Source organism: Miniopterus schreibersii, assembly GCF_964146895.1.
Source record: "Miniopterus schreibersii genome assembly, chromosome: 1".
NCBI lineage: Eukaryota > Metazoa > Chordata > Mammalia > Chiroptera > Miniopteridae > Miniopterus > Miniopterus schreibersii.
In genome coordinates, this window is record NC_138101.1 from 119,111,340 (window position 1) to 119,127,162 (window position 15,823).

General features: G+C 40.0%; 1 protein-coding gene across 1 annotated transcript in view; it reads right to left on the reverse strand.

The window, feature by feature from the left end:
* LOC308560616 (cyclin-Y-like protein 1) overlaps window positions 1–15,522 on the reverse strand; it is a 50,967-nt gene extending 35,445 nt beyond the window's left edge. Inside the window, exon 1 of the mRNA XM_081144672.1 lies at window positions 15,261–15,522. Coding sequence (XP_081000798.1) covers window positions 15,261–15,486 — 226 coding nt within the window. The 5' untranslated portion in view covers window positions 15,487–15,522. The remainder of the gene's footprint in view (window positions 1–15,260) is intronic.
* Window positions 15,523–15,823: the final 301 nt, after the last annotated feature.

Below are 15,823 nucleotides of genomic sequence, written 5' to 3' on the forward strand. Positions count from 1 at the left end.
GCCTGGCACCTCCCAAGAACCTAAGAGAAAGGCAGAGGTGAGCTCTGGGATCCTTAGGTCATCTGGGGCTGTGGATGCTCCCTTTGCCAGCTTGAGAAGAAAGCTTTCTCAGGAGAAATCAACAGGGTAGCAGAACTGAGACAAGTTCTGAGAAGAACATGTAATTCCTGAATCAAGGAGTACCTTGATTTTTTACTCTGTGACTCTGGTTATACAAATCAATACTTCTCTTTAAAAGATTTTAAGTATTTTTAGATTTTTTTTTTAACATGCAGCATATTTACTGTTTAATGGATACAAAATCAGCTATCAAGTGTTATTCCTATACTTTACTTAGCCAAACTCCTATTGGGGTTTAGGTACTTACAAAGTTCTATTCTTATAATATTGTCAAAAAAAATCTTCACATATATAGTGTTTATTTAAACAATCTTTTAAACCTCCTTAGAAAAGCTCTTTAAAATAAAATGACTAGACCAAAGGTTACATTGTTTTTATGGCTCAATATATAAAACTAAGTGGCTTTCCAAAAAAAGTGAGGGCATATTAGTGTGTAATGCTGCAAAGCATACCATTTTAGCTTCTACCCTAGTTTTTGCATACTTAAAAAAAAATCAGTTATGTGAATGAGGAACCTCATGGTGTCTCTAATTTGCACTTCTTTGACCACAGTTAACAGTGTTATTTTCACTTTGGTGAGTTGCCTATCATTTGCATGTACTATATCCACTAGGCCCTAATGTTGTCAATTTGCATGAGGCTTTTATAAAATATTTAATGTTTATAGCCTACAACAGTTTTATATATAACTTGTACTTTTTGCTAATCACAAATACTGCACCACTATTTTATAGAATGGTTTTAAGCATTTTTCAGAAAGACACTGATTTCAATTTATTCCAATTAAACAGAAATATCAGCAGTTTCTGGGCCAACTGCTTGGTACCTGTTTACTTAAGGTTTCCTGCATTTATTGAACTGCTCTATCCCCTATACTATACATTGTATTTACTATACATTGTATTAGTTTTGTGGCCCATAACACAAATTTAGAGTCTAACAATAACCATATACACTAATGATTTTCTCTCTCTTGAGACCACACTATCCACCCCAGTCAGGTGACTCCTACCGGATGGCCTTGAGCTGGCTGCCTCACCAAAGGGCACAGAGCATGCTTCTGTGTCCCCGAGTCTTCTGCTCCTTGAGCCTTGCTTCTAGCTTCCTAGCCTCTGACCATCCTAATTCTGGCTTCCAAACCACTTCTGTAGCTGCCTCACCTTGGATCTCAGTATTGCCTTGTTTTAATGTTGAACCCATTTTATTTTACTTTAATTTTTTTTTAAAGAATCCACTTTTTAAAAAAAATATATCTTTATCGATTTCAAAGAGAGGAAAGGAGAGGGAGAGAGAGAGAAACATCAATGATGAGAGAGTCATTGATCGGCTGCCTAGCCCGCAACCTGGGCATGTGCCCTGACCGGGAATCGAACCCCTATCGCCTGGATCCTAGGTCAACGTTCAACCGCTGAGCCACGCCTGGGCAGGCACGCTGAAGTCATTTTAATGACTGTGACAGAGACGTGACATTTCATATAGTGAAGTACACCTTTCTTCCTTTATTTTTAAAAAGTACTTTGCTCGTTATCTTGGACTTTTAAGAATATTCCTTAGTAGCAACTTACCTCAATTTCATCTCACATTATGTAATCTTACTGTTTTAACTCTAAAGTTTAAATACTTTAATACACACAAAAATCGGGTGTGTGAAAAAACGCACTATCACCAAAGCTGATTACATGTTGTGTCATTCTATAAATTCTATTCCCATGTCCCATATATGTGGAATTTACATTCCTGCTCTATCAAGCCTGATTTTTCAAACCTTGGATAATTCAATTTACACCACTCAGAGCCTGTCTTCTGACACAAAAGACAGATATAATTCCTATATTGCTGAACTCAAAACATTGTAAGGATCAAAAGAAATGCAACAGCAATTTATATACTACACACAAAGCACCAAAAAATGACAAAGCTTTCATAAATTAATTCCAAAGCAAAATATGAACATTTAGCATTTCATTGGAAACTGTATGAAATGCCAACTCATTAACTTATTACCCATACATCATCTTAATATGTGTTTTGGTTGCCCGTTAAAGGAAAGGGAATAAAAGTTACACAATTAGCAAGAATTTTTCTCAGTGTTGTTTTGTTTTTTTTTTAAATAAGCTTATTTCCCGTTTCTGTCACGGAGATCACAGGATGTCTCCTCCTTCCTTTTTAAATGTAAGTTACCCTGGAGATCACAACATAGCAGGAAAGATTTTATTCTTTTTTATAGCTCTATAGTAGTCTACTGCATGGATGTACCAGTTTATATTACCACTCCCTTACTAGACTTTAAGTTACTTCCAATGTTTGTATTTGAAAATAATGCAACAAAAACTTGGTGAATATATGGTTTCTTATTTTTTCCTACATTATTTTTTATTTATATTTTTGGTGAAGGTATATTACAATTTTTTTTGTTGTTCAAATATTACAGGTGTCCCTTTTTCTCCCCAATGACCAATTCCACCCCATCCCACCCCCCTCCCCAGTCCCTCTCCACACCATTGTCCATATCCTTGGGTTGTGCATATATGCATACAACTTCTTTGGTTAATTGCTCCCGCTCCACCCACCTGCCCCCCTCCATCCTTCTAAGATTCATCGGTCTGATCCCCACTTCCATGTCATTGAATCATTTCTGTTCATCAGTTTATTAAGTTCTTTAGATTCCACATATAAGCAAGATCATGTGATGTTTGTCTTTCTCTGCCTGGCTTATTTCACTTAGCATAATATTCTCCAGGACCTTCCATGCTGCCCCAAAGGGTAAAAGATCCTTCTTCTTTATAGCTGCATAGTATTCCATGGTGTAAATGTCCCACAGCTTTTTTGTCCACTCTGATGGGCACTTGGGCTGTTCCCAGATCTTAGCTATTATAAACTGTGCTGCTATGAACATAGGGGTGCATATATTCTTTCTTTTTGGTGTTTCTGGCTTCTTAGGATATATTCCTAACAGTGGGATCACTGGGTCAAAAGGCAGGTCAATTTTTAATTTTTTGAGGAAACTCCATGCTGTTTTCCATAGTGGTTGCACCAGTCTGCATTCCCACCAGGAGTGTACTAGGGTTCCCCTTTCTCCACAATCTTGCCAGCACAAGTCGTTTGTTGATTTGTTGATGGCAGCCATTCTTACAGTTGTGAAGTGATACCTCATTGTGGTTTTAATTTGCATCTCTCTGATGATTACTGATGTTGAGCATTTTTTCATATGTCTCTTGGCCATCTGTATGTCCTCTTCGGAAAAATATCTATTCAGGTCCTTTACCCATTTTTTAATTGGATTGTTTGTGTTCCTCTTGCTGAGTAGTATGAGTTCTTTGTACACTTTGGAAAATAGCCCCTTATCAGACACATCCTTGGCAAATAAGTTTTCCCAGACTGTGGGATTCCTTTGTATTTTGAGGCTGTTTTCTTTTGCTGTGCAGAAGCTTTTTAGTTTGATGTAGTCCCATATGTCTATTTTTTCTTTTGTTTCTCTTACCCTAGGAGATGTAACAGTGAAAATTCCACTATGCGAGATGACTGTGACTTTACTGCCTATGTTTTCTTGCAGGATTTTTATAGTTCCGTGACTTACACTTAAGTCATTTATCCATTTTGAGTTTATTTTTGTGTATGGTAAAAGTTGGTGATCTAGTTTCATTTTACTTGCATGTAGCTGTCCAATTTTCCCAGCACCACCTATTGAAGAGACTGTCTTTACTCCATAGTGTGCTCTTGCCTCCTTTGTCAAATATTAACTGACCATAATGGCATGGGTCTATTTCTGGGGTCTCTGTTCTGTTCCATTGGTCTATGTCTGGTGTTGTACCAATACCAAACTGTTTTGATAACAGCAGCTTTGTAGTACAGTTTGATACCCGGTAAAGTGACCCCTCCCACTCTGTTCTTTTTTCTGAAGATGGCTGCAGCTATTCGGGCCTTTTTTGGTTCCATATAAATTTTCGAAATGTTTGTTCTAGGTCTGTGAAATATGCTGTTGGTATTTTAATAGGAATTGTACTGAATCTATAAATTGCTTTAGGTAGTATGGGCATTTTAATATTAATTCTTCCAATCCATGAAAATGGTATATTCTTCCACTTGTTTATATCTTCCTCTATTTCTTTTTTCTGTGTCCTATAGTTTTCCAAGTACAGGTCTTTACATCCTTGGTTAAGTTTATTCCTAGGTATCTTATTTTTTTAGTTGCAATGGTAAATGGTACTTTTTTTTAGTTTCTCTTTCTGAAAGTTCATTGTTGGTGTATAAGAATGCCATTGATTTCCGCAAGTTGATTTTGTATCCAGCTAGTGGGGTGTTAAATTCTCCCACTATGATTGTGTTGCTGTCAGTCTCCCCCTTAAAGTCCATCAAGAAATTTTTTATATATTTAGGTGCTTCTATATTGGGTGCATATATGTTTATCAAATCTAGTAGTACTTTGATGGAGTCTTTAGGGTTTTCTATGTATAATATGTCATCTGCAAATAATGAGTTTTACTTTCTCCTTTCCAATTTGGATACCTTTTATGTTTTCTTCCTGTTTGATGGCTGTGGCAAGAACTTCCAGTATTGTGTTGAATAAGAGTGGTGAAAGTGGACACCCCTGTCTTGTTCCTGTTCTTAGGGGAAATGGTCTTAGTTTCTGCCATTGAGTATGATGTTGTTGGTAGGTCTGTCATATATGGCCTTTATTATGTTGAGGTATAATCGCTCTATTCCCACTTTGCTGAGAGTTTTTATCAGAAATGGGTGCTGGATTTTGTCGAATGCTTTTTCTGTATCTATTGATATGATCATATGACTTTTGTCCTTCATTTTGTTTATGAGACGTATCACATTTATTGATTTGCAGATGTTATACCAGCCTTGCATCCCTGGAATAAATCCCACTTGGTTGTGGTGTATGATCTTTTTAATGTATTGTTGGATCCGGTTTGCTAGTATTTTGTTGAGGATTTTAGCATCTATGTTCATCAGGGATACTGGCCTGTAATTTTCTTTCTTTGTAGTGCCTTTATCTGGTTTTGGGATTAGCATGATGCTGGCCTCATAAAAAGTTTGGGAGTTTTCCCTCCTCTTGAATTTTATAGAATAGTTTGAGTAGAACAGGTGTTACTTCTTCTTTGAATGTTTGGTGAAATTTGCCTGCAAACCCATCTGGTCCAGGACTTTTGTTTCTTGAGAGTTTTTTTTTTATTACAGCTTCAGTTTTATTAGTTGTTATCAGCCCATTCAGGTTTTCTGCCTCTTCCTGATTCAGCTTTGGAAGGTTGTATGACTCTAGGAATTAGTCCATTTCACTCATGTTGTCCAGTTTGTTGGTATATAGCTGCTCATAGTATTCTTATGATCCTCTCTATTTCTGTTGGGTTGGTTGTTATATCGCCTCTTTCATTTCTGATTTTATTTATTTGGTTCCTTTCTCTTAGTTTCTTGGTGAATCTGGCTAAAGGTGCATCAATCTTACTTATCTTTTCAAACAACCAGCTCTTGGTTTCAATGATTTTTTTGTATTATGTTTTTAGTCTCTATGTCATTAATTTCTGCTCTGATCTTTATTATTTCCTTTCTTCTACTTCCTTGGGGCTTTTCTTGCTGTTCTCATTCTAGTTCATTCAGTTGTGTTAGATGGTTCAGTAGAGCTTTTTCTTACTTCTTGAGATAGGCCTGTAATGCTATGAACTTTCCACTCAGGACTGCGTTCACTGTGTCCCATAGATTTTGGGTTGTTGTCTGTTCATTTTCATTTTTTTCCAAGAAGTGTTTGATTTCTTCCTTGATCTCATTGGTAACCCATTCATTGTTTAATAACATGCTATTTAGCCTCCATGTGTTTGAATATTTTTGAGTTTTTTATAGTGGTTGATTTCTAGTTTCATGGCATTGTTATCTGAGAAGGTGCTTGATATGATTTCAGTCTTCTTGTATTTGTAGCGACTTGCCTTGTGCCCTAAACTAACATGTGGTCTGTTTTTGAGAATGTTCTATGTGCACTTGAGAAGAATGTGTATTCTGCTGCTTTGGGATGAAATGTTCTGTAAATGTCAGTTAAATCCATTAGATTTTGTGAGTCACTTAAGATCTGTGTTTCCCTGTTGTCATTTTGTCTTGATGATCTGTCCAATGCTGAGAGTGGGGTGTTAAAGTCCCCCACTATGATTGTGTTGCTGTCAATCTCTCCCTTAAAGTCTATCAAAATTTTTTAATATATTTAAGTGCTCCTATATTGGGTGCATAAATGTTTATAAGGGTTATTTCCTGCAGTTGGATTGACCCCTTTAGTATTATGTAGTTGGTTGGTTGTTACATCACCATCTTTGTCTCTTGTTACAGTTTTTATTTTGAAGTCCATTTTGTCAGAAATAAAAACTGCTACTCCAGCTTTCTTTTCCTTTCCATTTGCATGGAATATTTTATTCCATTCCTTCGCTTTTAGCTTGTGTGAGTCTTTTGCTCTCAGGTGGGTCTCTTGTAGACAGCATATATTTGGGTCCTGTTTTCTTAGCCATTCAGCTACCCTATGTCTTTTGAATGGACCATTTACGTTTAAGGTAACTATTGATATATACTTATTTAATGCCATTTTTCCCCTTTATGCTAATGCACCTTTCTGTCATTATTCCTTCTTTTTCTTAGAGTAGTCCTTTTAGCATTTCTTGCAATGCTGGTTTCATAGTACTGAACTCCTTTAGCCTTTTTTTGTCTGGGAAGCTTTTTCTTTCACTTTCAATTTTAAATGAGAGCCTTGCTGGATAAAGCAATCTTGATTACATGTTCTTGCTTTTCATTACTTTGAGAATTTCATGGCACTCTCTTCTGGCCTGAAGAGTTTCTACTGAGAGATCTGATGTCAGCCTTATGGGGGTTCCCTTATAGGTCACTGCTTGTCTCTCTCTTGCAGTCCTTAATATTTTCTTTTTGTCCTGTTTTCTTATCCATTCAGCTACCCTATGTCTTTTGAATGGACCATTTATTCCATTTTAATTATATATTTGCCATTTAATGCCAATTTAATATTTGCCATTTTAATTATGATGTGTCTTGGAGTGGGTCTCTTCGGGTCCCTCTTGTTTGGAACCCTCTGTGCTTCCTGAACTTGTGTGACTTTCTCCCTCGCCAGCATAGGGGAGTGTTCTGTCATTATTTCATCCACCAAGTTCCCTATCACTTGCTCTCTTTCCTCCCCCTCTGGTAGTCCCATAATGCGAATGTTGTTTTGCTTCATGTTGTCCCAAATCTCCCTTAGACTGTCCTCATGCTTTTCAAGTTTTTTCTTTTTGCTACTCTGATTGAGTGTTTTTTCCTATCTTATTTTCTAAGTTACTTATTCTATCCTCTGCTTCATTGAGCCTGCTTTAATTCCTTCTAGTGTATTCTTGATATCAGATATAGTATTCTTTATTTCTGCCTGATTCTTGTTTATGATATTCATCTTTTTCACGTTTTCACTAAGTTCCTCTACCTTACCATCAAGTGCCTTGTTGTCCTCATTGATTCCCTTGAGCATCTTTATAACCATTACTCCGAACTCTGTTTCTGATAACTTGCTTAACTCCATCTCATCTAAGTCTTTCTCTGGCCATTTTCCTTTAGTTTGGGGTTGTTTCTTTGTCTCTCCATTTTGGTGGCTCTTAGTGTTTGTATCTATATATTAGATATATTTGCTGTCTCCCAGTCTTATGGGGTGGGATTTTGTAGTGTGAGCCCAGTGGAGCCCAGAGGCGTGTTTTCCTTATACTTCTGAGCTCTTTGCTCTAGACATGTCTCTTTTGTGGGTGATTTTTTCATGGGTTTTTTGGGCTCTCTTGTTCTAATTGGGTCTAGATTGTTGTTGACCAGTCCTTGGGAGGACTCTCTTCTCAGGTTGGGTAACTGTGTGTCTCAGCCCCAACCACATCATGTGAGCTGTTGTACGGGTGCTGGCAAGGCTGGACAATACACAACTAAACTTCCAGGCAACAAGAGGTATCTTAAAAAATATCTTGACAATCACAATGCAAACAACCTAAGTGAAAATAGAACTGGGAGAGTGAAGGGAGAACACAAATGCTAAAGCAGGAAAAAAAAAAAAAAAAAAGGTAAAAAAATAAAAGTAAAGCTAGAGAGAGAAAAGTGTATTATTGTTAATAGTGATGAAAATTTTAAAAATAATAAACTAAAATAAAATGTAAAACATAGAGAAGCTACTGGGAGAAAAAAGGGGCACAGAAAAGATTCTGAAAGGCGAGTAAAAAATTAAGGGAGAGAATAGGAATAGGATAATAGTTGAAAATGAAAACATAAAAATAGAATAAAGAGAAAAACAGAAACTAACAATCAAACAAAAAGACAGGAAGGCAGAAGGGAGAAAAACAAAAGAAAAAAAAAGAAAAAAGAAAAATAAAGTTATGCCAACAGATCGAGAGGAGAGAGAGGAAGATAAAGCCATGGCAGGGAGGGAGTCTAATAAGAGATATGAGGGAAACTATAGAGAAAAGCAGTAAACTTGTTGGTTACAATGATAAAGTCCCAGCGATTAAGCAGGGAATATCAAGAAAATCTTGATAGTAAAAGCGAGAATAAAACAAAACAAAGCAAATAAAACAAAACAAAAAAGCAAGCAAGCAAAATAAAATTCTTTAAAAAAAAATTTTAAATTTTAAAAATTAAAAAAAAATTATAAAATTTAAAAAGAAAAAAATTTTTTTCCCTTCTCTTTTAACCTAGGAAAAAGAAAAAGAAAGTCAATCAGATGAGTTTCATCTGGGCAGCTTATGTTGTCTGTGGCTCACTGTTTTGTGTGCTGATTTCAGTTCTCCTGGGAGGTACCTGTATATCAGCCAATGTGAGGATCTATATAGGTTTGGCTCTGATGTCCTTAGGTAGATGGTTGATCTGAGGCTCTCTGTGGACCACTTCCACATGTCAGCTATTTTGCAACCGTGTGGTTGCCTCGTATTACTCCAGAGTCTTCTGTAGAGTCTTTAGGGTGTAGGCTGGCTACTGTAGCTCGGGATATCACTCCCCTAGAGGTTTCACTGTCATGCACTCACTGTGAGGAAGTTAGTCTCTGCTCCACAGCCAGCTCCTCAGTCTCTACCCTATCCTCTGATTCTAGTTCCCCATGCACTGGTCTGCTGCAGGTTCAGATTGACTTCAGCCTATTGCCTTTTCTGTATGGGCAGTTTCAGCAGCCTGAGCTCAGTGGGTTCAATTAAAAAACTTTCCAATGAGCACTTTGCCTGCCCAGCCCCCAGCAGGGATTTTCAGCTTTTCCTCCAGTTCCCAAACAACAGTCCCTTAGAGTCTTATTCTTGTAATGTCCTACCAGGAGCTGTTCTCCCTTTCCCCTCAGGACTGTGCCCTACGGGGTATCTAGGGATTCAGTGAGCTGGACCAGCCCCTTTCCTGTTGTGGGTGGTGCTCCTAGCCTGCAGGAGAGGCAGGCGAGCTCTGCCCCTCCCTGCTCAGCTCTGGTTGGCTAGTAGCACAAGGCATGTATTTCAAATACTCTACTATGCAGACAAAAATCCCAGCTTCCTCAGGTCTGTCTCTTCAATGCAAGCCAGGAAGATGGAAGCCAGTTCAAGGATCAAAAACTCAAAAACCCACAAAGCAACACCCAAGCAGAGAGTCCACCCTGCAAGGTCCTGCTGCCCCAGGGCCAAGGCACCCAACAGGAGGGGACACAAGGTCAGCTCCATGCAGCTCCCCTGCACTGCTGATCTCAGTAAAGCTGGGGCAGCTCCACGGCATCCCTCAGGGCTGGTCAAAAATCCCAGAAGCTCCCTACCGGGAGCTCAGGGAGGGAGGGCTCCCCTCCCCTTCCCTGCGCCGCACAGATTAAGTTCTTTCTAAGGCTCAACACAATGCCTTACAGGAAGGCAGAGGGTCCTTGTATGTGGCTGCTCAGTGCAGACCTCTGGTCCCTTACTACTCGGGTGCCACACACTTTGTGACAGCCTTTCCTATGGTCAGCATCCACCATTAGCAGCTTTGTTTCACTAGGAAGGTGCTGTCCCCTCCTTGAGGGCACACTGTTCCCCTGGGTCCCTCTGCCCTCCGCATGGGCCACTCCTCTTCTCCTCCACTCCGGGTTTGAGATCCCCGCTTTTGGATGCTGGTCGGCACTCCTGAGGGGATGGAGCTCTGCAGCCTCTAAGCCTCAGGGCTCAGAGCCCAGCACAGACTTCAGGGGGGACTCCCCCTTTCTATGCCCCCCCCCTTACCAGACTCTATGATGTTTCTTCTGTGCTCCCTACTTGAAATGTGGGTATATTTCTCTGGTTTTTCCAAGCTGGTTACGTAGCATTTTAGGAGTAAATTGAGTCCATGGCTGGGAGCAGGGGCACTCTGCTTCTCACAGTGCCACTTTCCCTCCTATGGTTTCATATTTGTGGGGTATGTCTTCAGCATAAATTCCTCAAGTAGGATTTCTTGATTAATGCAACTACATTGTTGTGCAATGATGCCAACATCTCTTCATGGGTGGAGCCATTTTGCATTTCCATCAGCAATATATGGAGGTAACTGTTTCTCCTCAGACTTACCAAAAATTAAGTGTCAAGTTTATGGCTCTTCCCCCAAAAGGAGAGAAACTACAGTATAGTTTTAATTTGCATTTCTCTTGTGCGTAGAAACACATTTAAAGCTAACCTACATTTCTTTTTCTGTGACTTGTCATTCATACCTTTGTTACTACATTTAGATTTACTTAATTTCTTTAAGTCAGCCTATTTTAGGCCCTTATTGTTTTTGCTTTGGTTTAAGATACTGTTGGCTCTCACTTGAATTACTGTGCCAGCCTTCTACCTGAACTCCCTGCTTCCATCCTTCTTACACAGTAGCCCCTCCCTTCTCTCTCTGTTTCTCTCACTCTCTTTATAGAATTAGCATCATTTCCCTACATATAATCCTCCAATGGTTTCCCATTACTAGACTAAAATTCATATTTTTTGTAAAGGCCCACTGAGCATACGTCTTAATGCACCATATTCCTCCTCTGGCATCCCTGTCTGCTGCAGCCACCACTGTGTTTGCTGTTATTGGCCTGCACTCTGTGTATCCCATCTGAGGAACTCTGCATGGAAGTCTTCCCTCCCGCATGTTCACAGGGCTCCCCCCCATTTTAGGACTGGCTCAGTGTCACTGAGGAGAAAAGCTGTCTTTAGCCAACCTGATTACATAATTCTCTGTTTGTTTTTAATACTCACCCAAGAGTATTTTTCCATTGCTTTTCAGAAAGTGAAATGGGGAGAGAGGGAGGGGGAGGGGGAGAGAGAGAGAGACAGAGAGAGAGAGAGAAACATCAATGTGAGAGAGATACATACATTGATTTGTTGCCTCCCATATGTGCCCCGACTGGGGCCAGGGATCAAGCCTTCAACCAAGGTACGTGCCCTTAGCCGGCATCGAACCTGGGACCCTTCAGTCCATGGGCCGATGCTCTAACCACTGAACCAAACTGGGTAGGGCTACCGTATTTTCTTGACTGTTCATGTGTTGTCTGCCCCTAGCCTCCTCTAGAAAGTAAGGACTTGAGTTAGGGTGGAGGCTTCGTCTTGAATATCACTGTTTGTCCTGCATCTGGTATGAAGCCCAATAAACATCTAACTGTTTCAGTGTACCCCAAGCCAGTTAACTTTCTCCCAACACTCTTATATCTTCTAAAACTTCATCCAATGTGATCTTTTGATTTGTCATCTAAGATCAGCACTTCTTTCAGATCTCAGAGTAGCAGTTATTCAGAATTAAAGACACAAGAACCACATAAACCTAAAGAGAAGTTCTAATGTCCAGTGAAAAACCAATTGTGACTTTAATTTGGGTTAATAACATTTAACATTAAAATACCTTAACTGCAAAATGACATCCAAATTAAGTTATAAGAAAGTATACCATCTGAATTCTATAGGTAGTTACAATGCATGTTTTATCGGTGTCCCCAGAATAAAGCTTTATACTGGGATTTTGTACGGTTCCACTTTGAAAGATGGCCCATCATGAAGGCTGGATAACTGAATGATGCTCCAGCCTTTTGAAGGTACATGAACAGTTTATTTAAGAACTGCAGGAGAGCTCCACCCAGTTGCCTCAAAATACATCCTGGAGCGCCCTCTAGGGGTCAAGCACAGTTCCAGGAGCTTTATGTCATTACATCTCTTTATAACAAAGTTATAGAGCAGCACAGAAACGGCGACCTCATTTTTGTAAAAGAAAATGTTACGCTTATACGCATACAAAAGGTTCACAAAGAATAAACATCAAAATTTTAATAAAAGTTCTGGGTATTCTCAGCATAAGTGAATGACTTTTCTGTATTTTCCAATCTTTTACCCCAAAGGCTTATTAATATTGTCACACACACAAAAGAGGGTTTAAAGTAGCTTCTGGAAAGAGTAAAGATCTGTTGCATAGAGGTTTTTCCACAAAATACTGCCAATTCCTTCCCTACTCACTCCTCAGGGCCAGAGGGAGAAAGGGGGTCACTTGAGAGAGCACCTTTAGCCAGCGAATTAGCAAAGCTCATAAGGTCAGAGCATAAAAGGCTGTGTGAGCAGTTGGTGAGTAATAATCAAATTGGATGACGGGACCTTAGTGTCCTTTTTGTGTTACTGATGCCACCATCATTTATATTAAATATACTATTAGATAAAGGCAGGGTACCAGACAAATTCTTTTAAGTCTGTCTGAAATCTGTACTAGTTCTTAAGAATATCTCCTGGAAATGACCTAAAGAAACCATGTTCTGTTTCTGAAAAAACAAGGCAGAGCATCATTCAAGTGTGATTTTGTGTAAGTAACCAAATACTTCAATTCTCCATCATAGAAAAGTCGGAATGCTTTATATCTAAGTAGGTATTTCCTAGTTTCCAGGGAAACCAATATAAAATTGTCTGAAATAAAGACATTAAAAGCAATCTTCCAATGTGCTTGTACTTACATTTGTTATTTTTATCTTGTTTCTATGGAAACTTAATAACAGGCAAATGCTGAAATTGAGGTTTCTCATATCACTTTATTGAATGCCCCCCAAAATTAAAAACAAATTGAAATAAAAATCTATCATAATAAACACCAAAAGGTAAATTCTATACTTATGAACTCTTCTAATTGAACATTACTTATTATAAGCTTATGTTTAATCCTTGTTACTTGACCTGTCCTCTTACCAGCTTCTTGCAAAGCCCCTCTATGTCCAAAGCACTATCAGCTTCAATTTGAGGTTGCAGGAACAAACTTCAAAATATATCAACCATTAACCTGGTAAATTCATGCTATTTCGTGACTTCTAATTTTATTCTTATCCATTGTAATGAATTTATAGACACAGGATGGAGTAACTGTGACTTCTGAGTTGTATACAATAATTTCACATGGGAATAATCAAGACTGGAGGAAGTTAAAATAGGCTCACTTTGTGGAGAAATTATAAAATATAAGCTGCATTCTAAAAGAGTGTTTTAAGCATCACAAAATTTAAATTTTGCACATCTATCAGTCACTTCACATTCTAAGTCTTGGTTTCTTCGGCAGCAATAGAGGGATAATATACACAGGTCTTATTTGCAGTTAGAAGAGCCAAATGAGATATACATGGAAGTGAGCTGTAAATCTTAAAAGAATTCTATAAAGGTCCTATTTTGGCCTCCCATCCAACACTACTCATATACTAACTGGTTTATAAAATAACTCAGACAGAGGCTTACCTTACAGAACCAAGCAGAGAGAAGTTTTCACAGGTGCTCACTTGCTTTGTGTTTAAAGGTACAATTAATTAATTCACATAATTTGTACCTTTTCACAATATTTTAATTTTTCCCCACAATATTTTAATATTCTGAAAAGGGAGTACTTTTCCATTGCAAAGCCACATCCACCATCCAAGTGAATTCACAGGCTTAATTATTCTTTTAAAGAAATTAAAAGCTCAACTAAAGTTTAAATAGAATAATAGCTATAATACATTTTCTCTATGAAATAATAAAATAATCTCTGGCATTTAAATGAAACAAATGGATCAATGGGGTTTTAACATATTTGTGAATGAATGCTTTCTACTTCTGAAAACACAGTCTTCATTAGCTATATTGTTACCCAAAATTGTTTTAAACCAAATATTTCCTCTCTCCTCCCTCTCCCCACTCTCCTCCCCCCTCCCCCCACTTTAGGCATCTGGTCTTCAGAACTTTTACCTCAACATTCTTACAGTTAAACAGGAATCTACTGGCAGGAGGGGAGAGGACCTAGAAGGAGCCATGGAGACAAACATTCTTGTGCAGGATCTGGTGTCTTAATTCCCAAGACTTCATGTTACAAATTAAAGTCTAAATCTGTGTTCTTCTCTTTTGAAACTTTTGACCAACACTCCTGTGAACCACCCCACCCCTCCCTTAAAACAGGCATTAGGAAAGTGAAGTCTGTTAAGTCACTGAAGACATACTGTGTGAAAGTGGATATATAAAGTAATCAGAACTCTGTGGGTTCTTCTTCGTGTAAAAAAACAAGCAAAAAAACTATTCTCTGTAGCACTGACAGTAACATTTCACATCATTCAGTAATTTTAAGTTCCCTCTCCCATCATTTCCTTCTGTGTTCAAATTATAGTTGGAAGGAGTAAAGCAGCTTCTATCCAGGCAACTGAAAACAGCCTACTTAAGAACACCACATAGGTTCTATGTCAGTTATCTATTTTGAATTTAAATAACAAATCCTAAAATCTGGCAGCTGAACTGTCCCTAGTTTCAACTACCTTAGGTGGGAGCAAGGGTATCACCAGGCCCTACCTTGTTCCTTCACTTAAGTACAATATGGACAGGTAAGGAGAGGGAGATGGGATGGATACTCTGAAGTTGGGGTATTAGAGTTTTCATTGCAAAAAAGGAGAACATTTATCCAAAAGTCTTCACAGAGTCCCACGACACATTAAACAGAGCCATGAACAGGAAGGGCCAACGACTGGAGTGTCTCAGGCTGCGTTGGGAACAGAAGAAAGAACTGGGCGTCTGGGTTGTGCACGGGGAAAGGACCTGGCTGACATGACGGGAAAAGAATAAGGGGCCGGGACGCCAGGAAGAGCCAGCTCCTGGAAAGCCAGCCCCAGGCAAGAAGGAGCCTGAGGTGGGGGCTCCCTCCTGGGGTCAGTGGAGAGCAGCGAACCCCTGACGCCTCCTTACCTTCGGGCACTTCCAGGTCACAGAGGTGCAGCACGCGGCGGCCTTCGCAGGCTCGGAGATCCAGCGCGGCAGGTCCCGGGGCAGTGGCGGCGGAGGGTACCGCCCCCGAGTTCCCGGCACCCGCCGCACAGACATCAGACTCATCCTCCCGGCTCACCCGCCCAGAGTGCCAGCGCAGCCGGGGGCTGGCACCGGGCTTCAGGCAGCAGGTCAGCTGGTTCCCCATGCGGAGCCTCCACCACAGGGGCCGCGGGCTGCCAGCCCCGGGAGGGCTCAGGGCCCGGCCACGCCCCTGCTGCTGCCCCGCCTGCTGTCCGGGCTACCGCCTCCACCGAGCCGACCAGTCCGTGAGGACGGCGAGCAGCCGGACTTACTTAACCGGTGTGGCGATCAGACAACTGCCCGGAATCCCAAGCACCGCAAGAAGCGAGCACCAAGCTCCTCCTCCTGCCACAGTTGCTTCCCAACTGAAGGCAGGTCTCCTGCTGGCGCCAGCCAACCCGAGCCCATTCCGTGGTCACCTGGTGCCGGGGGACCAATCAGCCCGAGTTCCCGCCACGCGC